Source organism: Haemaphysalis longicornis, unplaced genomic scaffold (assembly GCF_048455015.1).
Source record: "Haemaphysalis longicornis isolate Haplotype H1 unplaced genomic scaffold, Haemaphysalis longicornis Haplotype H1 scaffold_1, whole genome shotgun sequence".
NCBI lineage: Eukaryota > Metazoa > Arthropoda > Arachnida > Ixodida > Ixodidae > Haemaphysalis > Haemaphysalis longicornis.
Genome location: NW_027526203.1, coordinates 267,267,986 through 267,293,164, shown reverse-complemented (window position 1 = coordinate 267,293,164; position 25,179 = coordinate 267,267,986). Strand labels below are relative to the sequence as shown.

General features: G+C 46.0%; 1 protein-coding gene across 2 annotated transcripts in view; it reads right to left on the bottom strand.

Moving 5' to 3' along the window:
* Positions 1-287: 287 nt before the first annotated feature.
* Positions 288-25,179, bottom strand: part of LOC144145473 (follistatin-related protein 5-like) — a 481,029-nt gene continuing 456,137 nt past the window's right edge. For both annotated transcript variants that reach the window (XM_077677106.1, XM_077677115.1), the window contains exons 12-15: positions 22,987-23,172; positions 17,954-18,134; positions 13,650-13,856; positions 288-4,753 (exon numbers count right to left, since the gene is read on the bottom strand). In XM_077677106.1, coding sequence (XP_077533232.1) covers positions 4,389-4,753; positions 13,650-13,856; positions 17,954-18,134; positions 22,987-23,172 — 939 coding nt within the window. In that variant the 3' untranslated portion in view covers positions 288-4,388. The remainder of the gene's footprint in view (positions 4,754-13,649; positions 13,857-17,953; positions 18,135-22,986; positions 23,173-25,179) is intronic.

Genomic DNA, 25,179 nt, shown 5'->3' with positions numbered 1-25,179 from the left:
AGCGCAATACACTTTTCCAAAATACGATTTACTATGTTACAAATCGTAAACAGTGCAGTATAATTGGCAGAGCTTTGTTCACCATTTTTCGGAAAGGAAGAGCAAAGTGAGAACAACGTAAAATAAGTGTATCTAGCCTGTATTTCTGAAAATACGTGAACTTCAGCTTTTAAATAATTACCAAACGGGCAGCCTCACTGCTCCGGTCAGTAAGCTTTGTTTCAATTTCCATATGAACGAAATATTTTGGCAGCATGCGCAAGAGTATTGAGGCACAACAGACTTCATTTGCAAGTGCAACTTTTTTATTCAAGCATTTTTGCCACGCTCTCTTGCGCATCTCACGAGCCGTGTGACAAGCAGACAGACGGTATCACGCATGAAAAGTCTACTTACAGAAAATAATAACACATGTATACAGTCAGCACAGGTTAGAACATATATTTTCCGAGCATCCCGACTATACCGGCATCTCCGTCACACCAAAGCAGAGCGGCCGCACTATGCGGTCCAGGTCTGCTGTGACTCGCAGTAAAGTTCATTTCCTTGGCGACAAATTTAACGGCACACAGGGGGTTAGACAACTAATGATGCACCCAGAAGAGGAAAGAAATGAGGCAGTCTCTCCATTCAGGTCATCTTGTTCTCGTGCCCCCTGAAATCCTGTGCCACATCTTGGTGGGCTTAGCATGCCTGCATTGCAGAGCCCTGCCTCTAGCATCATACTTGTCGGTTTGAAGAAAACGCTTGCAGTTTGTTCGGCACAACAACTAATGAAGGCAAGCTGCTACGGGTGTTCCTGGCACAGTTAAGACCATGGAATAAGGGGAATGGAATGGGCAAGGAGCAGACCATCTCACAGGACGAAATTTCGGGGATGACCGTCAGTGCCTCAAGAGTGTTACTGGAGTCCCACAATGGAAAGACAAAAATGCCTCCGTTAGTGTTTGACAGAAAACACGTATTATGTATTGGTTGTGTTGGAATATCGCCATGCAACAGACGATATGCCCTCTTCACACATCAAAGAAATGATAGCACACATGATAATACTAACAATCTGAATAACTGTCAAACACAAAGGGGCAATACTATTAGCACAATTTTAAGTGGTCTATACCAGCAGAAACCTAATTTTATAACATCTGACGGCACTTTCGAGCCGAGTCATAGCTGTGCAAGGCATTGTAGTAAATCGACGGGACATATTTATTGTTTTTTTTTTTGCTAAAATACACCTTAATCACTCCTCAACATTTAAACACACTAAGGTGCACTGACCCCAGTACTGGTTCCAATGCTGTAACATACAATTAGGCAAAATTATTTTTTGTCTGGTATGTGTTTAGAACAAACTTTTTCTAATAAATACATTGGGTACACGACTCGAAGCATACTTTTCGGTTCACAAGGAGCACAAGAACACTAGAATGTGCCTCCATGCACAGTTTATTTATGTCACATACACATCAATGAACTTTCGACAAGCACACCTCAGAAATATATATATAGCGAAACAAGTTGGTCTACATCGTGAGCGCAACAGAGCTCCAGTGTAAGTCGAAATACGCTTATGTACAATTGTTGCACTATACGAACGAGTTTGCAGACTAGAAGTACAGTTACTAATGTCAAAACAATAATAACTTAACAGCCACTAATGCCAAAACAATGATAACTTGACTACAAAGGCCCTTTCTTAATGTACACATAACATCCTGACTGGACCAGTGAGATGGAGAGCGTTATCAGATGAACAGACACATCTCTCCTACAGCTTGCGTAGTTTTACCTAGAACATTCATATTCATTCTTCAAGAACCAAAACAACAGCTGCAGAATTACGCGTGAATCGGTCGATCATCTGAGCTACAGCAATGCAAAGTGGCGTTTAAGAATGCAGAGAAGTTGTGACGACCGCCAGAACTACAGGACAGGCCAATGTGGACCAATGGAACTCTGCCTCAATGCTGTATGTGATTGTATGTCAAAACCAATGCCGGCAGCCATATCAGGCAAAAATTTTGTTGAATAGGCGCGACTGAAACAAACTCGATACAAACTCAACAGTGGGTGCGCATTTGTAGTTTAACACACCAATTAAGAATGTCCTATCATGAAAAAAAAAAGCTTCAAATATATTGATTCACATGTAGAAACATGCCATTTTTTGTTGTTCAGGTTTACAGCTTAACGTGTACTGAAAAAAAAAAACAAAAAAAAACGATGTTTTAGACGAAGCTGTTTTTCTACTGTAGGCGGAAAGTACTACACAACCCAAAAAGAGGACAGGTCGCTACAGATTATGTACAGGAGCAATTTCTGTTGCCATTGCCAGTAATAGGATCAATAACCTCTCTCAACGAAAAAGGCCCCATTGAAGGTATTCTGAGTCCCAAAGTCAACTACTACAATGATCCAGCGGCCTAACCGTGATGCACAAAAGCTATGGATCTCACCCATGTTTAATTCAAAACAGAGTGACAAGTGCCACTATCATGGCCTGTGAAGCAGCCAGCAATTTCTACCTCCTTGGTGACCTTTCTCACTCTCTCTGTCAAAAATACTGTGCTGGAATTGTCCAAAAAGGAATGTTGAGAATAGACCTGGCAATACTACTCAGATCATACAGCAATCAATCAGGCCAGGAGTGTCATAGCAATTCTTCCCCTTATTTCAAAGATACATGGTTACGTCCGTTGTTGGGCAGCCACCTGGCAGTAACTTTTCGCAAATAAACAAACGGTGCAGTCCTGAGCACGATACTTTTCTCTATCCGCATGACAGCAAGCTCACAAGACAAAGTGCCTTATAAGGATGCAATGTGAAACTAACCCACTGTGTTATCTTTTGCTTTTGTAGCTCTTAAGCTCACAAATTGCCGCAGGAAACAGTTCTCGCAAAGTAAGTCACGTCTTGCCTTCCGTGCCCTGATGTTACTGAGCGTGCTGGTCGGTAAGTTTGACTCGTTTCTTTGCCAACACCGCTCCATGCAGATTACCTGCTGGAGAGACTTGTTCTTTCTTTTGATGCGTGGAGTCAAAATAAAACAAACAGTAACCAGAAGCCAACCAATATGAGCCAATGTGGGAACAACAAAGTGCATTTTGGAAAAAGTATGAACAGGGCACGCGATATGCCCCCTTGGTTCTCATGACCGGCAAATGTATGCCATCGGCACCGGCCTTTTGTGTCCTTGGCTACGTGTTTCCACTAATGCCTTCGAATTAGCATTCGTCCCCTGGTTCAACTGTCCGAATGGTTGGCAAGCACGAACGACAGGGCAATGGAGCTCCCACGGCAAGCCACAGCCAGGTCTCGCCACATATAGGTTTACAGTTGGGATGAGTTACCCTGCTGGTTCCCCCGCCAGCGGGTGCCCTGCTAGTGTTGTCACTGGTTCGTTCTGCTCGGACGCACACAGACACACACTCATTCACACGCACGCGCATGCGCGCAAACAAAGAATTGGGGCCAAATGGTGCGTTCCAGTTCTCCAAGCTAGACCGAGAGTAGAGACAGCAAAGTGGACGGCCGCCATCTTAAGTCTCGCACAGCTCGCAGCAAAGCCAGGAAGAGACGCAACTACCCGAAGGAGCGCAAGTTAATGTGCACTCGCAGTGACTTTCGTGCCTCCACTAGTTCTAACCAACGACTTCGCCACCATTACGTGCAAACTTATTGCTCAATGATGGACAGTGTGACCATAGACAAGTTGGATCTGGACATAAATGTGGTCGCAAATTTGTTCCTTGTTGGTAATGAAAATCACCCTATGCATTACAGTGTTAATGTTCTTGCTAACAGATTTTTCGTATTACATGTGTATAGATTTCCCCTCCTATTCCATTGTTTCCACTCAGGTGAAGCAGCTAAAGCAGCACCTAACGGTAAAAGCCTAACCCTAATGCAGTCTCCTCAAGTGCCGGATAAGCAATGGCAGTCTTGGTACGTCTGTCTTGGTAAGTGCCAGAGACCAGCCTGTATGACACATTATTGCGGCGCACAAAGTACTTCTTCATATTTCACTCATTTAAGGAGCATGAGAGAGAAAAATGCTGTGGTTTCGAAATTCTCATTTGTCTATCATACTGTTCTTGATGCTAGGCAGCTCCAAAATTGTAATGTGACACAACAGGTGCCTTCAAACCTAGCTGCTGAAAAGGTGAGCGAACTGCCTGGATGTGGGCGCAGTTCAACAAAGAGTATACAGGGGCACGTAAGGACGCTCCATGAGCATGGCTTTCTGACCAGAAAGATGCCTAGTATTTCTTGTAGCTGTCTATTTAGGCAGTAAGTTTAGTTTGCTTCCTACTTGTTGGAGGGAACCGGAACGCAGCCGCGATAAAAGAACAGGGAAGATGAGTGAAGGAGTGAAGACAGAGGTCTTAGGGCGAGCGCACCCAGACCATCATGCGTGGGTGGACGACATTGCCAATCTCGCAGTTGACGGTGCGCGTCTTGCCATTGAGCACGAAGACGGCCTCGCTGGCCGTGGTGACCATGTAGGTGCCGAACACGCCCGCACTACTGATGGGCCGATTGGCGTTCCCCCAGCGCGCACCGCGTGGGTCGATGGCGCGGCCGGTGCCTGTGATGACCTCGACCTTGCCGTCCTGCAGGTTCACCAGCAGGATGTCCTCCTTGGTGGACGAGCTTGCGTACAGGTCGTAGCTGTGGCTCGTGCGCGACGTGAAAAAGGTCGCGTCGCTGATCTGCAGCGTCGTCTTCACGTCGAACAGGAACCGGAGACCTGCAAACAGGCGGTCTTAGCTACGTGCCCCGGCATGCAGACATTCTGCTAGCGATACACAAATGAACGTCCGGCTTTCGTGAAGCAGTTGTTTCTATTCGGAGTAGGCAGCAATAAAAATACAACAGGGAATGCAGCAGCCGTCAGTGACATGTAACAGACAACTACCTTAAGGTGTTCTGTACAGAAAGACATTGTTCATTACAGGCATCTCACTGCTCGGTGATAGTACAGGTGTATGGATTTCACATGCACGATTAATTCGTATATTCATGACAAAAAGTGTTCTGTGGATTTTGTACTGCAATCCATAACTTGAGTGTCTTTTCAGCATAAAATGCATTTAGCATTTGCCCAACCCATTTGTAAGTTTTTGCGTACCTGCTTCCAAAGATACGTTTAGCGCAGGTCTCCAAAATAAACTGCTTACACCTGTTTGCCAGTTTGCTGTCATCAGTATTTACCCAAATGATATTTACACCTAGGTTTAGTTTAAGAAGAATACGAACATACGTGTAACGACTCCTCGAAGAAGCAACTGGCCCAGCCCCAACCCTTTTGATATGGAGTGGAAGCATTACAGTACTCTGAGGCAAATCTGTAAGCTTGCTTCACTGCACAATTGTCAAGTAATCAATCACTGCTGCATAGGAAGAACCTTGGCAAATGACAATTTATAATAAGATTCAACTAAAAAAAATTATCTGCACAGCACAATATCGATGTCAGACTGAGTAATGCCGCACCACAGACCACATTTTTATTCAAGCCGTCCACTAGACATTGTCATTCCCCACTGACAACAAACCCGCCGTGGTGGCTCAGTGGCTAAGGCGTTGTGCTGCTGAGCACGAGGTTGCGGGTTCGATTTCCGGCCGCGGTGGCCGCTTTTCTAATGGAGGCGAAAAGCAAAAACGCCCATGTGTACGAGATTTCGGCGCACGTTAAAGATCCCCAGGTGGTCAAAATTAATCCGGAGCCCTCCACTATGGCGCGCCTCATCGCCTGCGTTGCGTCGGCACATTAAACCCTACAATCAATCAAATCAAACCCACTGACAACAAGAATACAGGTGCGAAAAGTGGAAATCAACCTGCAAGAGAATCTCAAAGTGCAGAAAACTGACCGCCCTTTAATTAACTAAAATGAAATTAGCTGCACCAAGAAGGCACGCAGCAAAGAGTGTTTTTTTCTTCCTTCAGACGCAAACTCGTGCTTTTTTTAAATCTGCCCTGATAGACAAATTATGCCATGTGGTACACTCCAACTTCACCTTTTTAAAAGCTTGTTAAGGTTCTGGGGGTTTTCTCCACTGCATAACAGGGTGTAAACAGGGAGCACAATTGACACGCTTTAGAAGCAACTTGTCAGGGCCAGCCTTACCTCATTCAGCGCTCTGTGTAAACTGCTTCCAATACACCCCCGCTCCACCCCCACCTGTCAAACTCATTTTCACAGCGAAGTTGTCTATGGCTAGGATCCAGCAGACCGTCTCCGACTACATAGTGATGTAGACAGGAATAATACTACGCGTGTTACACTTGTTGCATCGAAAAAAGCATCTAGGTAAAGACGGCGAAAGGTCGCGGGGACAACCGTGGTCGGCATGAAAGAAGAAGACAACAACGATCAGCAAACGCCATTGTACCAGCCAATAGTTCTAATTCAGCCCAATGTAAAATACAGCAATTATTTCTGTTTTCATGGTGTTGGACTCAATTATTGGACATTTTCTTGGTGCCTGGAAACCCGGGAGCGAAGTCGGAGCTACGAGGTCAGCAGATCAAGAACCAAACAGACTGAAAGCGGCGACTGTGTCTACCAGGTAAAGGCAACGCAGCATGCACAAGCTGAAAGAAAAGAGAACGGCTTGTAGGCAGCAAAACACAAGGCTCATAAATGAAGCTAAGACGGTGCTGGATACCGCTGATGTGGAAACGTTGGGTTCACTCATAGAGCGGCTGCAGTCGAACAATAATGAGTTGAGTAAGCTGAACGCTGAGCTGGAAGACACTATACCCGACGAAGAGTTCGCGACAGAGTTTGAAGCAATGATGAGATACGAGCACGCCACCAAAGGCATGCTGGGTCAGCTTAAGGCCAAGAAGAAATCGCTTCGGGGTGGTTAACGCCTGCCTGGATCGACAGCCCCAGCTTCTGCGGTGGATTCTCACAATGATGAGCGTCGTCGACATGGAGGCTCCGTGAAGCTCCCGACGCTGCAGCAGCAAACCATCAACGGCGAGTTGTGCCAGTGGCTGAGCTTTTGGATGCTGTTCAAGGCAGCCGTCCACGAAAACCCCAGCCTGGACAATGGAGAGAAGTTCCACTACCTTCAGTCGCTGCTGAGTGGGTTAGCTGCTTCATCCATTGCCGGGCTGCAACCGACGAAGGATTATTACCCGGACACCGGGGAAATTCTTTCACGCCGCTTCGGTGACGCCCGTCGCATTGTGCCATTTGGCGCAGCTTCGAGCACTTCCTTCAGTGGTGCCTCAAATGATGTCAGCGGGCTATGGAGATTGCTGGACCACATGCAGTGTCATGTGCGTGGACTCGCGGCTCTGAAGGTTTCTTCTGCCACGTACTCTACGATGATGACTGATGGGCTACTGAGAGCCTTGCCATCAGACATCGTAGTTGCTTATCACCGACAGATAGCTCACAGTTAGGCACAGGTAAAGCTTAGAGAGGGAGAGTCCTCTGTCGGTGGAGCAGTTGCACCACCGGCGTTCTTTGACGGTGAGCTTTAAGCGCTTTTGACCCACCTTACGACTGAAGTAGGGTGCCGAGAATGGAGTGTAGTTGAAAGCAAAAAGGAACAAGATCAGCCTAAAGCACAAGATGGAAAGGAAGGTTTGGGCATGCCGCCAATGGCTGTGGTGCTAAATTATAGCGCCTTAGGTGAGTCCAAGTGTCTTTTCTGCGACTCCGACCAGCATTCCATGCAGCTATGCGACGGCAACACCACTCACAAGGATCGAATGAAGAAGTTGGCAGCTGTCAGACGATACTTTCGGTGTACTATGAAATGACATTTTTCCAAAGAGCATCGTCGCACTGTCAAGTTCGGAAACTGCAACAGGCGACATGTAGCATCGGTTTGCGATCCTACCTGGTGGCGCAGAGGAACTGACAGAACAGATAGCGTGAGGAAGTTGGATGTCAGTAGTCTTCACTCTAGCAATCTGCCCATTTTAGATACAGAAATACTGCTGCAGGCTTGTAGGCTCTGGATTCATGGAAGCCAGCAATGTGCGTACGTCCTTGGAATCTAGGATGGGAAAGCCAGCGCTCTTTCATCCGAGAAGATGTCTCCCATACCCTTTGTTTACAGGAGCTTGGGAAGACCAGCTAGCAACTCAACATCTTCGGTCAGGATACGTCAGCGACAAAGGAACGCCGTCTAGTGGAAGTGGTCGTCCGCAGTCAGTACAGTGACAAACTTTTTTCTGTGGAAGCCATCGAAGTTTCCTTCATTTGCAAGCACACTGTGCAAGTGCCCCCGGAGAGTGGCTTTGTTTTATCTATCGAAGCTAGTGGGCAGCCTATTGCAGACAAGCTTCTTCAGCCAGGCATGGCGGCAGTGCCTGGGAGTGGACCATCTCTGGAAGGTCATGCCGGGAGAGGTGCGTCGTCATCCCAGAAACAATCACCTAGTTGCACTCAACTGAATATTCGGTTAGATGTTTCAGGGGTCCCTGTCCTTGGTCAGCTCATTGGATGTGGCCTCGTGGAATATCTGCGTAGTGCGAGTGAACTCCACGTACGAACCAATGGGCGAAGAGCTTGAACGATTTTGCAGTCTGGAAAGTATAGGCATTTCTGATCAGAAGCAGGAACAAGCTGACGAGGTGCAAACTGTATTGGCATAATTTGAGCGAAACCTGACCTTCGTTAATGGCCACTATGAAGTCACTCTGCCTTGGAAATTGAGCACTGGGCAACTGGAAGACAACTGCTCACAAGCAATCAAGAGACTCAAATCTCTAGGGTTAAAGCTGTCCCGTAAGCCAGTCTTTGCACTGTAGTACGACACTACGATTAGAAATTACATGAACATGGGTCATGCAGAAAAGGTTCCACTTGAAAGTAATGCCAACAATGTCTACTACATGGCGCATCATGCCATAATACGTAGCAAGTCGACCACAACAAAGGTTGGCGTCGTTTTCAACCCCTCTTCTCATCGGCCGGGGGCTACATCCTTAAACAATTATTTGGAAAAGGGACTGAAGCTTGTTGCAGACCTGGTCAAGCTTCTAATTCATTTCCGCTTGTATCGAGTAGCTATGACAGCCGACACTGAAAAGGCTTTTCTGCAGATCCATGTCCGGGACGAGGACAGGGATGCTCTCAGGTTCCTCTGGTTTAGAAGGCTACCGGAAAAAGACAAACCCGAATTTGAAGTAGAAGAGTATAGGATGACCAGAGTCCCATTCGGCACAAAGGCTAGTCTGTTCCTGCTCAATGGCACGCTTCAACATCACTTGAAGACGGACAAAGAACCACTTGCTGGGACAGCCAATCTACTGTCGCAGTCATTTTATGTGGACGACCTACTGGTTTGAGCGTCCAAGGAAAGAGAGGCTGTTAACCTGTTTTATGAAGCGAACGACATGATTGAAGCTGCTGGCATGAAGTTAAGGAAGTGGGCTTCCAACTCGCAGTGCTTACGTAGCTCTTTGTGGCATGTGAAGGATGCCTCTCTTCCGAAACTGTCAAAATTCTTGATCTTCTGTGAAATCCAGACAAGGACCTCATAACAGTAGCCACGAAGGCTATACAAGGACTGTCCAACATGAAAAGCGACTGCAAAAGGTATGTTCTTCAATTGGTAGCCAGAATATTTTGACCCGATAGGCTTGCTTGCTCCTTTCACGATTGGAGCAAAATTTATTTTCCAAGAAAGAGTTACGGCAACGAGGCGTGGGTTGGGACGATGATTTACCAAGTGATTTAGAGAAACAGTGGACGAATTGGCAATATGAGTTGCACGGCTTGGAAGTATAACTGTCGACAGGTGTGTGGTGTTCGACCAACATCCCAACTCTGTACAGCTCCATGTTTTTTGCGATGCCAGCCAACGCGCTTACAGGGCTTGTGAGGTCACGTTCACAGCGCATTGGTGTTCTCCAAGTCAAGAATCACACCATTGAAGATCATGACTTTACCACTCGACCGGCTTTATAGATAACGACCTGCCCATGCACGCCGATTCCGCGTGCCGAATTTTGTTATTGCTTGTTTTTTTTTGTTTTGTTTTTTTTTTTTTAGTTCTTTCCGACACCACTGCACCGGTTGGCACTGCATTTAATCCTCATTTCTCTGATTTACACGCATTTGCTCGGCCTTGTGTCGTTGTTATTTCGTCTTTTTCTGGGTACATTGTTCTCAGTGCTTGCCGATTCACACTGGGGGAAGTGCACATCATCTGTGGGCTTAACGTTGGGCTCAAATAAGAGTTTTTAATGTGAAGTTGTTACTTTTCTTGGCTGATGAAAGCGTGCACGTGGCCGGCGTGAAGCGAACGCGCACCCACCCGGAGATCTTCCGCAAAAAACTGCCCACAGCTGCTAACTCTTTGGTAACATGTTCCATGGTGTTCCGCGCGTTTGATAGTGCACGTACATTCAAAAGGATAAAACCCCTCAGAAATATTCACCACGTTTTGTTCTATAGCATGGAACAGAAAAAATGAACAAGAAGAAGGAATTTGCATGCAGTTTTATATAGTGCATCAAAAGAAAAAGGAGAAAGAGAAAACCCTCAGCGCTCAGTTAATTCTCATTGGCTTACAACGCATAGCACGAGTATAACAAAACAAACAAAAAAAAAACAGCGTACGCCAGAAATTTCTCCCGCAGTCATGGTTGGCCTTCAGCATATGTGGTGACAGTATTGCAGCAGCATGAATAGTGATTCTTGAAAAAGTAGCTGTAGTGAGTCTGATACCGCGCTTGTATGTTGTAGACGACTAGGCAGCAGGATCGGCAACAAACCTAGCCAAAAGAAACGTGTTCGCAGAAGAATACGCGAAAAGATCTTGCAACATTTTTCACCGCACTTTCAGAGAACATATTCTAGGCAATTGTATTTGTTGCATACAGCTGAGCAAGCCCAGAAAGCGCACGGCATTTAGTTTTCACCTGGCACGGCCACTTGGTCCCCCTGGGGGGAGGGAGAGGGGGAAGGGGGGGAGGTGAATCGAGCGGCCGTGCACCAGGTTCTCATCGCTTCAGTGCGGAGACAGTGGCTCGATCATGTGCGCGTGGGGAGACGAAGAGAGTCTCGCCGGAGTCCCGGTCGAGGCAGGATCGGCGGAACATCGCAGCGGTGGCGGATACATGTATCTCAGGTGGGAACTTTGTTTGTCGCACACCGTGAGTGTCTGCCTCCCGTTCGCGATCACGACCCGGACGACGTGATTCGTGAACGCCGTCGAGCCTTGTGCTCGCATGCTTTGGGATTCCCCAAATAAACCGCTGTGCTTTGGAACTACTGTCTACTGTGTTCTCGTATCGGCGAACCTCGCTGGGCTGCCGTAGGCATGGGAGCCCGCGTGGTTGACACGCCGGGAGCTAGCGTGGTGGCCTACCCCAGAGTGCTGGCAAGGTCCCCGAGGAACCCCTCATATCCCACAAACCGCTACTCTTTATGCGAGAAGTCGCTGGGCCCACTGCGAGCGAAGCGAAGCTGGCGAGTTTGGGGATTAAACTTGGCGCCATCTGACGGAGTGTGCCGTCCCTACACAGCAATGTTTTGGCACGCTGCCTCCCATTGTCACTGGCTGCAATGGGACGGTCGCTATCTATAAAGCCGGTCATGCTTTACCACGGCTTGAACTTATGGCAGCACTTCTTGGATCCAAGATCGCCACCTTTCTAAAAGACTGTTTCTATGGATTGCTTGAGGTTAGCCAAATGTGTGTACTAGACGGACTCTTCAATTACCCTCCATTGGTTGCATTGAAATACGGCACAGTGGAACGAGTTCGTCAAAAATCTAGTCGCAGAGGTTCAGAGTTGCACGGACAAGATACAGTAAAGGCATTGGCCTGGATATGAGTACCTGGCTGATTGTCTTACACGGGGAATAGCCCTCAACTACCTGTCAACAGATAATTTGTCATGGTCTGGGCCATTGTGGCTTGCAAAAGTAAGTTATGACTGGCCGAATGACACACAAAACTCCATTTTGTTCCCAAGTGAGGTTGACCTCGAAATTAAGAAAGAAGTGAAAATTTTGCATGTGACAGTCTTAAAACCCATTCTTGAGTTGTCACGTTACAGCCGACTTGGTCGCATTTTACACGTAACGGCGTGGGTGTTTCAGTTTACAGCCAAGGTTAGAGGAGCTACCCCTACAACGCTTTCTACAATTATGGCCGAGGAAATAACCACAGCAGAAGAGTACTGTATCAAGACGGTGCAGGAGGAAGCTTACGGTGAGGAAATTGCTCAATTGAGGCTTGGACATCACGTTGACACAGTCTAAAGCATCAAAATTTGACCACATGCTTGACTGCACCGGATGTTTGCATGTAGAAGGGAGGCTCCACTTTTCAGAAAAGACACCAGACGTGAAGCACCCGATTCTGCTACCTTCTCAACATCCATCCACAGAACTGGCAATCACGGATGCACATCTACGGACTTTGCATGGTGGTACAGATGACACGCTCACTGAGCTACGAGAAAGATACTGGATTCCTGGAGGTAGACAAATCGTTAAAAGAGTTCTCAACAGATGCACAATTTGTATGAGAACTCATTTACGACCAGCCACAGTTCCTACACTCCTTCACCTGCCATTTCAGGTTGTTTCACCACCCGTTTCACCACCCATTTCAGGTTGTTGGAATAGATTTTTCGGGACCATTGTTTGTAAAGCAGGAAAATTCTTTTGCTAAGGCCTATGTGGCTCTCTTCACTTGTGCGGTAACCAGGGCTGTGTATTCGGAACTTGTTTAAGGTTTATCAACCGAGATATTCTCATTAGCATTTTGACGATTCACCACACGACGTGGTATACCGACCGTCATTTACATGGACAGTGCTCAGACGTTCCGAAAGGCTGTGAAAGAAATTAGGATGTGGGAAAAGATACCGTTCGATAGGATGTTTCAAGAATACCGTTCCAACCAGCGAATCAAATGGAAATTTTTGTTGAGAGAGCAGCGTGGTGGGGCGGATTTTGGGAGAGAATGATAAGAACCGTCAAAGTGAGTCTTAGGAAAATACTCTCGACAGACAAACTCTCTTTTGCGGACTTAACAACTCTTCTAAGTGAAGTTGGAAGTGCTGTGAACTCTCGACCGTTAACCCACCTCGCTGATGGTGATGGATTCTTCTGCGTGATGGATTCTTTGGTTGGCCAATCCAATACTGTGAGTATGTACTACCCTGGAGGTACGCACCACTTTTCTAGAATACCCACAGCAACTCTCGGGTGTGCAATCCATAGGCCTAAAGTTTTGGTTTGGGGTGTATGGCGCAAATCGGCACCTGCTGCTTGGCGTTCGCTTCGACCATGTCGAAATGGAGCAATCGGATAGATGCAGGCTTCATAACACAAGGGACTTAGGTTCGATTCCAGCCACGGGCAGCGTTTTCTTCTTTCACTTCACCCACGGTCATCCATCATCATCGTCAGAGAAAGTTGGCTTTCCTGCAGGGTGTATTAGCACACAACGCATCAGCGAGGACACTAAAGCTTCGCTTTAAGAAACAATGAGAAGCAGGGAAAGAATGCCCCACATTATAGGTTGCCTATAGTATACTTTGCTTGCCGGTTTTGCATGACCAAACTTTTGCTTGCCAGTACTGATGTGTTGCAGTATGCACAACAGCAGCTGGCGGTCACTGTGTGAGGTCGGCAACCAGTCGGGACTCACCCTGCTCGGTGACCTCCTGAGCGACGATGACAACGCTGTTGTTGGCACTCTGCAGTGTGATGACGTGCCGCGAGTCAGGCGAGACGCGTGGCCGGCCGAACAGGTTGGTCTTGTGCGAGAGCACCGTGTCGGTGAGGTAGTCGAGCAGGATCTGGCCCATTGGCCGCTGGGTGATGGGCTCCAGGCACTCCAGGATGACGAAGCCCCCTGGGGTGCGCAACATCAGACCGAATGGTCAAATTGGGATTTCACATATTGATGCCACCCTTGTGCTACGAGTAGAGGACTACATATTAATTTGGACAACCTTCACCGCACATCGAAATCTCATGCAACACTTGTGTTTTCTACATCCATCAGTACAACCACTCTGGCTGGCAACACACCTTAAACCAGTGAAGTATGATCAGCACTGCACGTTCGTAAACGTGAGAAGTGAATTAAAGAGCTATGTCAGCCTCTAAAACAGGGGCCGGAGCAAACGAACATTGCTCACTAGAAATATGGTGGCATTCTTCTTTAATTTATATGCAATAACAAAAGATGTCGACAGGGTCGAGCTCGTGAGCCAAACACTTGCCGCAATGTCAACGGTGCCACACGTGGGTCACATGTTGAAGGGGCAGTCGAAACCACAGAAAGAAAGAAACACAGACAAATTGTGTATAGGGGACACTGAGAATTGCATGCATTGTGAATGCGTGGATTACCCACAAGCAGGTGGGAATAAGATGGAATCATGAACACCCCTCTCCCGTCCTCAATCAAAACCGTGCTTATAATAATGAGAAAGGCTGATAACATACACCTGGTGCCGCAGCATAGCTTCTGCAGCACTGTCTTGTTCGCATGGGGTAAACAAAGTGGGGAAAAAAGCAAGGGTCTGGGCTCCTTTGATTTCCTCTCAATCAGTTTTTATGCTAAGTGCAGGGTCTAGCGCAAGAGCACTTTGGATAATGCGTTTCAAAACACCTGCATTTAGCATAGGATCTCGATCAGCTTCCAATAATGCAAACATTTGTTATTACAGAGACTTTGTTATAATGAGGGTTTGCTGTGGGTTACAATCCAGTGGAGTACACCGCACTGTTTTCCCTCAGGGCTATCCTTAATCGAGACTTGGTTACTTGTGCAAACGTTAAAACACTTATTTGCACGCAGAACTGATGGGAGTTTTCAACCACTAGAACAAATCAAGGAAAGTGCCAAGGAAAGGTCCGGTCATAGACGAGGGCGTGCCAATAAAGTTTTATCACCATGAATAAAAGGCTTCAATTGCCAGAGACCCAAGCAATATAGCACACTTCTGCTGTTACATCTAACGCGAGAAAAGCTGCAACTAAAAAATGAACAAAACAATTCTGATGATTATTCATTCTTTGAAGAACTCTCTGTGTGGAATATTTTTGAAGTAAATAATGTGATTAAATTAAATGGAATAGGTCTTGTTACACCGTAACGCTTGCATGTATTGTGTTTCAGTGCGGTGCATTCATGAACTTGTTGTCTGCAAGGGAGTATGCCGTTGTATGTGCTTCTTCGCTAACGCAGACGACACATGTTCTTAGCAATAACCAAAAAAAAAAAAAAAAATGCACAGATATTGTCTGTGTGACCAAATTATTAATATGAAGAGCTCATTGCACCAGAATTCGCTAAATGAATAACAAAGATTACCCCAGCTGTAATCGGTGATGATTGTCTGCTACACGGCTGCGCAAGCCGTGCCAGCGGCCATCTGTGTGTTCTGCTTTCATTTACCACCTTTAAAACTGATCGACTGACATCTGATAAGGCAAGAAGCAAGTTTAAGTGTCATTGTAACTCTAGATAAAAGGAAATGCCTTTGTTGAGGGTCCTTATCAGCGTGTATGTTGTATAAGTGACTCAGCGCCGTTACACCGAGGAATTTTTCAACAAGCTTTCACGAATCGAGAATTTTTCTGTGTCGAGGTCAGTGGTCCCGGTTAGAAACTAAATGTTTCTAATTTTATTGTGCTGTCTCCGGTCGCATTTGTAAAATTTGAGAAGTTTACACATGTCGTTTTGATGAGTATAGACACGTAGCTTAATCAGGCACATATAGAAACCACGGCAGATATCGTTTTACAGAAACGGCATCATCATTAAATTCTGTTTTATTTAAATGTATACTGTGATCTTCATTAGTAAGTGACGTGCTTGAATTGAGCTTTGTATACCTTTAAAAAAGGGCATTAATTTTTGCTACGCAACACTCGTTACATGGCCATCTTAATCACGGCGCACGCATAAAGTTTGTTTGGTGTATTTTGTATAGATGGGAAGAAAACAGAAAGACCAGTTCTTGATTTCCAAATGGGGTAAATTATGTTATCTTTTTTCCACAGTAAAATAAAAGGCACTGGCTATGTTACAGCTCTAAAAGTTTAACCAACTAAAAAAGAAAAAGGACTATTACATCGGAGGGGGATTGGAACCACGACCTTTCGCGTAGGAGCCAAGTACTGTATCCATTGCGCCACCATGGAGGGGTAACGCTCACAGCGCCCCTAATTTGGTTCGACCCATTTTTTTGCCTCACTTTTAATACATGGGCCTATGGGGCATTTGAACCACTCTGTCTTCTAGTTCACTCTGTAGTACGGTAGTGAATTCAAATTTCGAGGAGCAAATCCAAAAAAAGAAAGGCTGGAGTATGCCTCTTAGAAATCCCACTTGGCAGTGAAAATGAACACAATGTATAACCTTCTATATTAAGTTTCTTCAGTCCCGCAGGAAGTTGAAATTCTAAGTGCATACAACAGCCCATAAACCTCTGTAACTTTTCTCAACCTTTGAAACACTTTTCGAATGAGTCCAAGGCCGATAAGAGTACCCACTCTTTAGATGAGATGGCCGCGAACTATCTAAACAAAATATTACTGCCATACGCACATCAGGTAACTGAGAAACTTGCTCTGAAGATGTTTTATCTTGCTAGGCTGTTTAAAAGTCCGTATATATTGGTGTGTCTCACGACGTTACAGAGGCAATACAGCTGTGATTGGCTGGCTTCCTTTCATTTGCTGCAATAAAAGCATTCTATCACTGCTTTGCAGAAAATCATCACAAAAGTAAAGTACAGACTAAAAAAAGGTATCAGCAGCAGCGAGCAAATAATGGAGTGCCGTTCTGTGCCGGCAATCACTATAGCTTTTGCTTCGAAGTGAGAAGAAAAGCAACCTGCAGTGCACGTCTTTTCCCTACTCCCGACCCTCCTTTCATGAAACACCATTACGTAAACTGGAAAAAAGCTACCACTCCGCATTTGTGTTAGTAAGCGGATTGTTACTGCAGCGTCAACTTCCTCACCCTCTGCCTTGCTCTGAAGCAACTTCATTGTGTTGCCTGTGGCTATGAGCAGCTTTTACTAACACCTACTGCTGCCTCATATAGCAGACAGTGCCACCTGTGAGGTTTTGCGATGTGGACTAGACTGTTGAGCACCTCTTGTGTGTCTACATATGATCTACAAGTGTGCACACAGAATCACAAACCAACATGGAGGTGTCAAAGAAAAAGACATGATACAAATGGTGCAAGCACTCTTTGTAAGCCAAATCAAATACGGCACCCCTATATCTCAATTTGATCGCATGAATGCACCAAAATCGACAAAACCATTCGACAAGCCACCAAGCTAGCCCTAGGATTCCTAACTCACAGCTCCACGCAACGACTCCTCCAACTAAGGGTCCACAGCAACCGGAATGAACTCGTAAAAGCCCATCAAGCAAGCCAACCACCATGACTGAAATTCATCACCACAGGCCAACATGTTCTACACACACTGGGCTGCCCCATCCCCTCGCCCACCCAAACCTTGCAATGAATCCCCACTCCCCGCTGAAATACAACAACTGACCATTTCTCTGATACCTCAAAACATGCATCCAATCTACAACAAAGGCTGATGAAGCACAAGAGGCAGTGCCCTCTGCACCTAGTTTCAAGCAAGAGCCCATACATGCTCAATCACTATAACTGTCTTGTATAGAGACAGGTACAGCCATAGCACCAGCCACAGGCCCAGAATACCCCGCATTTATCATTGACCCCCAGACAGCCTGCCATCACCTCCTTCAATGCCGCATATCTCAACCCGCACTCCGCATCTTCATGGCTATACACCCACCCCCGGAGATTCCCATCATCTGGATCCCTGGAAACAAGTCCTTGGGTATGTAAATCCACGCTCATTATGTGGAGGGTAAGGAAGATGAACCCCCCCAGCAAGGGCTGATTCGGCTGTGCTGTCCACAACTGTGATCCGTCGTCCTTACCCAGGGAGGCGAAGTCAGCACTGGCCGGCGCGCAGTTGTAGGGCGTCAGGTCGACTGTCTTGATGTACTTCATGGCACGCAGGTCCATCTTGTACATGCCACGCTGGTTTGTGTGCACCACGTAGCCATACTTCCACGGATAGCCCAGGTCCTGTGCCGGCGGGATGAACAGCCCGCTCACCTGCGCCACCAGAGGTCACCACGAGGAGAAAAAAGACAGGTTAGACCCAAGTGGAACTGAGCTGAGGCATTGTTTCTTGAGTATATTCCGCTGTAGTCCAACAACTCAGGCACTCTTCCGACTTCACCTTTAGACAACGGGCTGGCAAGAGTGAAATTAAGGTTTGCTTTTTTGTGGTTATGAAGAACGAATGCAAGATATGTTTTCTATGCTCACACTGAAAATTCACTGGGGCTCTGAGTGGTGCCAGTCTTTTTTAAAGTTAGCAGCTAAAAGGTAAAGTAAAGAAGAAAAGTAAAGAAAAAAAAAACATTCTGCAGACCCCCAGTTTCTGCCCTATAGATACTGCAAATACGACCATAATTTTATCAAACTCGTTCCAACACTCGGCCGACACTGGTGGCATGTTTTTCAGCCCACTGAGAATTGCTCACAGGGGTGGAACAGGGTACATGGGTTTAATGGAGCCATGAAGACAAAACCCAAGTTTGGTTCATTCTAAAGACAGCCTCGTTAGAATCATACTGACACCAGTTTTAACGTAAACTTCGCTCAAATAAGCTACATAATTAGGAAAAAAAGGGAATGGCCATGCGACCCACTAGTTCATTTCCCGCAACAGAACCTATGATGTCATACCAGACAGCTCTGCGATTGGCGGAGGCGGACAAAAGCAAACGCAAATTACGCAGGGCATAATCTTGCCGAACGAGCTATTTGCGCTTAACATTAGGGCACATTCTTTTTAAAGCCCTAAGAATGGTGGGACAAACAGTGAAAGTTACGAAGGCAGATGTAAACATAGAAGTACCGATGCTTACTGCTGTTGGTACTGCGCGCACTATGCTTGTTTAGCTGCACAGAACTGCGGGGCCATGTGCGGGGCTTTGGGGTTGTCTCAGACGACACTGGCCAACTGACGCAAGCTACAGTGTCTTACGTGACCATATTTGTCGAGCGAGCATTATGTTTTGAAAAACAAGCCATGTTTAAATACAGTCAAAAACCAACCCAAGGCAGAAAACGGCTTGCCACGGTATGGTGGCGCAATCTAGGTTTAGTAACGTAAACAAACGCACGAAGGCCTCCGTAGAGTACCTCGATGCCAGCGCCGCCGTACAGGGTGGAGACGCCCTTTGAACGGTCCCGTGCCACCGCAATTGGGTCAACATGCTCAACTTGTTCTTTTCGTTTCCCACGAGACCCAGCAACACAAAACAGATATTATGATTCAAACTTCGCCAGTAAACTGCCTTGCGGTGATAATTTTAGCGCGGTTTTGATACAATGACTTGCTTCGGTGGCGAGCGAGTGACCCAAAATGGCGGCGCCAACGTATACGTGTCTCCACCCTGTACGGCGGACGCGTGAATCAAGGTACCCTAGGCTGCAGAGCGGTCAGTTCCTGTGATGTCATTGCAGACCACGAAAACACACGATTTTGCGGGAAAATCAAAATTTTATTATAAATTGATTCATTTCTCGGTGAATGAAGCATCGTTTGTATACGGACAAGCGCTGGGGGCACTATAAAACACGAAATCTTTTGAATAAAACCAACTTGCGTTTTGTCTTCATCGCTCCTTTGAGAGCAGTCTTGGGAGCAATCCTCGGAGCAGGCAAAATTGCCTTTTGGAGCAGGCTTGGATCATCCATAAAGGCTGTTTGGCAGGGGGCTGGCACAGGCCACTATGCCAGCCCCCGACAATTAAGTTTTATCCATTTATCTACTATATCAGGCGTTCTACTGAGCACTAGAACCTACTTCGAACCATAAACGCTGTTCTTGTACTACATCAGGAAATTTACAATATGCAGAGTGATCTACCTTCGGCCCCAGCAAGTGTGCCGTATTTTCACCGTTCAAAGGTCAAACCTTACGCGCAGTCTAAGGGGTGCAGATAACAGGCCTCGCTTCCTGTCTGATGAATGGAATTGGTTAAGCGAAACTGCAGTGGCATTCCATAAAACAAGGTGTTTGCTTGCATTTTTTTATTGAACAATGGTTTCAGTGCATGCGAAGCAGAATATAGCTTTGTCTTCGCCTGTCACAGAGTTGTGGGAGTCGATGAACATATGCTGTAGACTACGTAACTAGGGTGTGTTACAAGTTATTATTAATGCAGGCGAAAATGACTAATTACCTCACAACAAAACAAACCAAATTAACAAGCGAGGGAAAAGCATCCAAGACCCTGTTTGTTCAATACATGCAGCTACGATTGTCAAAAAATCCCGGGACATCTCCCCTAACGTGAAACTTGAGGAGGGGTGAAGCAAGTAGTGGATAAGTGTATTCTTGGCGCCTCTGCGTTTTTGCCCACGGAGATAAACTGTTTGTTGTAGAGGTATACAGCTTTGCCGTAAAAGTCTCGTGTCTTTGAAGCACAAAGCGTTCTAGTGCAAGGCATTGGAAAAAGAGTGTCCCGGTGTTTTAGTATCGCGACCATATGATACTGCGATAACATGAGACGGCGGCGACATGAGACGCTGACAGCAAGAGCCCTTTAGGGGCTTTACCCCTAAAATTATTTAGGCAGTTCACGGCCAATAAACAACAACCTTTCACGCGAATATTATTCTATTAGTTGGCGACATGACACAAAAACATTTCCCTCACTTTTGGTCATTTTTCATTGATTGTGGTGCAACGGCTGGCACCAGAAAACAAAACTGTGCAAATGCGACCCACAAAAATCCAAAGAGAAGGCTAAGGAGGCGCGTAGTGCCTTTGGCCTTGCAGCTAAGCAAAAACCAACTTTCATACCCGCTCATAGCCTTGATGAAACTGAAACCATAACTTGTCTTGAACGCGGAAACATGATGTTTCAGCCAAGTTTTTGAGCACGGGGCATCATGGCGGTCGTATCTCGCAGCTCAATTCAGGCTCTGCGGTGGTGCAGGATGGCGCTGATAAATGAGTTTGGTGCAATGGGGGCTGTTCGGCGCAGGACGGCACAGGTAAACAAGTTTGGCACTCAGTGGCGCAGCTGTTCCACCCCTGTTGCTCAACTGCATCGTCGCCAAGGTATTGATTTTAACAATGAAGCTTACTTCCTGAAATATTTTTCTCTGTGGACTTCTTATATACAGATTATGCAAAAAGTGGTTGCTCCCCACAACTCTCCCCCCCCCCCCCCAAATTTTTGCTTTCTATTCGTAAGACCCACAGCTGTGTTTGGCAACCGGATACATTCTGTCCTAATAATTCTAATAATTCTAAGGACACAAAATAAATGCAAATAACACGCCCGGGTGGAAGGCTCTTGCTCCACAGTGAAATCAAAAGAGAGAGAAAAAAAAAAAAGACGATCTCAGAAACAAAGGACACAGAACCAATACTAAATCTCAAATACAATTTACAAGAAAAAGCATAGTCGTGTATTTGGCAGTAAAAAATTAAATCATTAATATTCATGGATAGTCAAGACAATAGATGGTTCACTGATGCATTTCGTTACTCCTTTTATGGCATAAATGATATCAACAGATTCTCTTGTTAGTTACTTGTTATGCTGAAACAAGATTGTTGGGCCAGGGAAGACCGGGCTACAGCTGCACGCGCAGCAGTTATTTGCCATATAAAGGGGTGACCAAGATGGTGAAGATTTGATACTCCTTCAGGAATACGTCTACACATCTTCCACTCTGTCCTATGTGCTTTTTCCAGTGCCATAGAGGACTGGTATGCTACTGCCTAGTTGCAAGGCAGGAACTTGAACCCATAAGCAATCACATATGAGCTTTTGTTTTTTGCAGGTTGCTGTTTTTTGTTCCTAATGGCTGGGCAGAACTAGCCCCTTGCTTGCTGGCACAATACCAGTGAGTTCCCCTGTCAAGATGATCTCATTTGGCTGGGAAGTGCTCCCACGATGGTGACCACAGGTGTGTCTTATGAGCAGGTTCGCTGGAGCATCTCACCACATAATGAAGGCCAACCGCGCTTAAATTTCATTTCGGCCAAATTTATTTTTAACGCACACTACGTACACCAAACCAACTGGGACGTGATTGGTAGCCCCATGAAATGCATTGTTAATTAGTTAGAAACATTTAAAAAATCCCCATCGCAGACAACACTGCACCTGCCAACAGATCGTGCAAACAGCCATGAAGCGGAAGTGACATTGTGACCAACCAGGAGCTTCATCCTCTGGCCAGGCAGGAGAATCGATCGAGCTCTGCTGAGCTCGCTTTTAGGGTGGCAGTGCATGCAAAGCATTTGCACGCAGATTTGCTAAGCCAGCCACTTGCGCGTAGGCCGGCCACTTGCTCTGCTTGCTCGCTGACTGCAACGTCCCTTCAGTCTGGCCGTAATGGCCACTCTTCTCAATTGTGGTTTCAAAATTGCCAATTTTGCCAGTCGTTCACGCCGTGCATGTGTGCATTTCAGCGGTCATATTTTGTATCTTGCAGTCTTTTTAGGCAGACTATGGAAATAGAGTTTCGAAGAGGTCGAAATTTTCAGTGCAGTAGGCCTGTAGTCGCATGGTCCAGTGTTGAGTACTGACACACACATATTGGTGTTCGAAAAGATTTAAAAGTTGTTCTATGGGAATGCCCTTATTTTGAATGCCCCATCATCCTTCAGGAGATTGTTCACAAGGAAGAATAGCTGCAAGAAAGCTGTTCAAGCTCCACGCTGGCTCTTAGTGCCAAACTGCCAGAACACTGGAGCCAAGATCATTCAGTATTCGTCACAAGTACCTTGTTGGCACCGGGAAGTACACTACGAAAAGAAGGCACAATGCTTCTAGGTGTCCCCAGTTATATGCATGAGTGACACTTGTCCCCATGGTGTTCAGGGTTCTGGTTGTGGCAGTTTCCTGTCACTCCATACATCTCGCCATACCAGGTCAAAGTGTCCATCAACGGGCTCCGGGTGCACGGTGTGGTGCTTCTTCTTCTGGCTGGCGTCGCGAATGATCTGTATAGTCTTGGTGCCACGGTCTACTGGGCCTCGCCAGCACAGCACCCACACTTGGTCCAGGTGGGGGACATAGTGAAGGTCCACGGGGAACTTGTCCGTCACCACCACCTGCAAGGATGCGGGAGGCAAGAGGTCACACTAGGAAATGCCGAAAGGGACAGATCATGATGACGATCCACTCACTCTGCATGTGTTAGTTCATTTTCCACTGCACCGATGACACCACTGTGTAAAAAGTCGTAGGGTGGCTACACTGTGCAGCTACAGGTTCAGGCGAGCGAGCCTTTTACTTCTCTGGACATCTTAATTTTGCGTTAAAATAGCCACTATGTGTGGTGAATCAAACTCAACTGGCATGTATCTAACACTGTGGAAGCTATTGCTAAAACTCGTCAAGCAGAAGCGAGCGAACGGACATCCATAAGCAACTAAGATGCCCTTAGAGTAACATTAGTAGTGACCGAGGCAGCCACATCCACGAAATTATAGCAGCCCGTGTAGTTGTTTCAAGTACTGGTGTGGGGCACACGCTCACTGTTTGGACAAGTTTTAGCGCAAATCCTGATAGCATTTAAAATGGTCCTCACCAGCCATGCAGCTCGTATGGCTAGTGAGGAGCGGTACCATGAACCGGCTCCCAGAGGAGGCACTAATTAATAAATGCTTCAAATTTTGCTTACAACCAAGGCAGTGGTTACTGCCTTAATTTTGTGAATAATATTGAACTGGCATTCACCCCTTTGCGTCTTGTGCTTCACGTCTTTCTCTCCGTAACATTATTTTCAACCTAAATAACCCTGTAGGGAGGAGAGGGTGGTTTACTACACTGCAAAACACATGATTCACCAACCAAAGGCCAAAGCCAATGAATGACTAAGTGTAGCATACCCCTCAACTGCATGGTGTCTGCACAATGCGACATTGTGGATATCACAAAGCAGATCAAAGTTTTGAGCCAGAGCATATGTCTGTCCTTGTTATCCATAGTATTGTGATTTTGGATGCAATTACGTATTAGTCATTCAGGTGCATTGTGGGCAAACAAAAACGTGTGGAAAATTTTAGAGTACATATCAAGTCCAACAGCAGCAACAAATCGACGACAGAATTGCATGAAGAGAGTCAGTATACAATATTTTCACGCATTGCTCAGTACAGTATTTTTTCAGCTGTGTCAACGCCAAAACATTATCGTAAACAAGGAAGTTAAATGGGAACATGTAGTTAATTTGGGGCTGCTATAATGGCGAATTGGAAAATCCCAAGATTGGCAAATCCCAAGAAGTCTCTTGAACCTAAATTTCATTTCATTTCATTTCCTCTTTTTTTTAGATGCCCAGATTACACGCTGCATGCTTTTTTGAACTGGACGCAGCCATCTGTTCAGGCTTTCACCACCGTTAAAAAAACTGAAATTCCTTAGTGATGCAAAAGAAATGCAAGAAATGCACCTTATACACAATACACCAGATGTTGACTAAGTAATACTGTGTATCAAATTAAGAAACAGAATGATCAGCATGACGACAGAAATGACTGGGTGCCAAGACAACATCTAGCCAGAAAAAACGGCATCAACCACTTTTGAACTAACATATGCTGCAATGAGGATGAGTGGTGCACCGTCGCAGTTGTGCTCGGCACCGAGTGTGAGATACAAAACTGTTAGTTCTCAGATCGTGATTTAACATATTTCTTTAGCTATTTATGGTAGGTACTTTTGGGAGGGTTATAAATGAATCTTAGCAGACAAACATGCAATTTGTGTTTATAGTTATATTTGTGTTCTGTTTAAGTAGAAATAGCTTTAGGAAGAGAGAGAGAACAATATTTAATGAGTCTGGCGATGTCAGCCGAGCTAGGCTGCCTGGCTTGCTATGCCAGATGAATGCAGCGTCAATGATAATTGTAATGATGAAGAGGAACACACATGATTTTAACTATTTACAAAGTGTGATCAAGGGGGCCATTTTCATGAACCTTGTGTGGAAGCCTGCAGTAGCAGTGGCGTCGTAACATTCATTACTGGTGTAGCAAGCTAGGCGCCTTGGCCAGGCTAACCTCACCAGTATCATTAAAGACTATTCTCTCTCTCTCTCTAACATTCATTAAAAA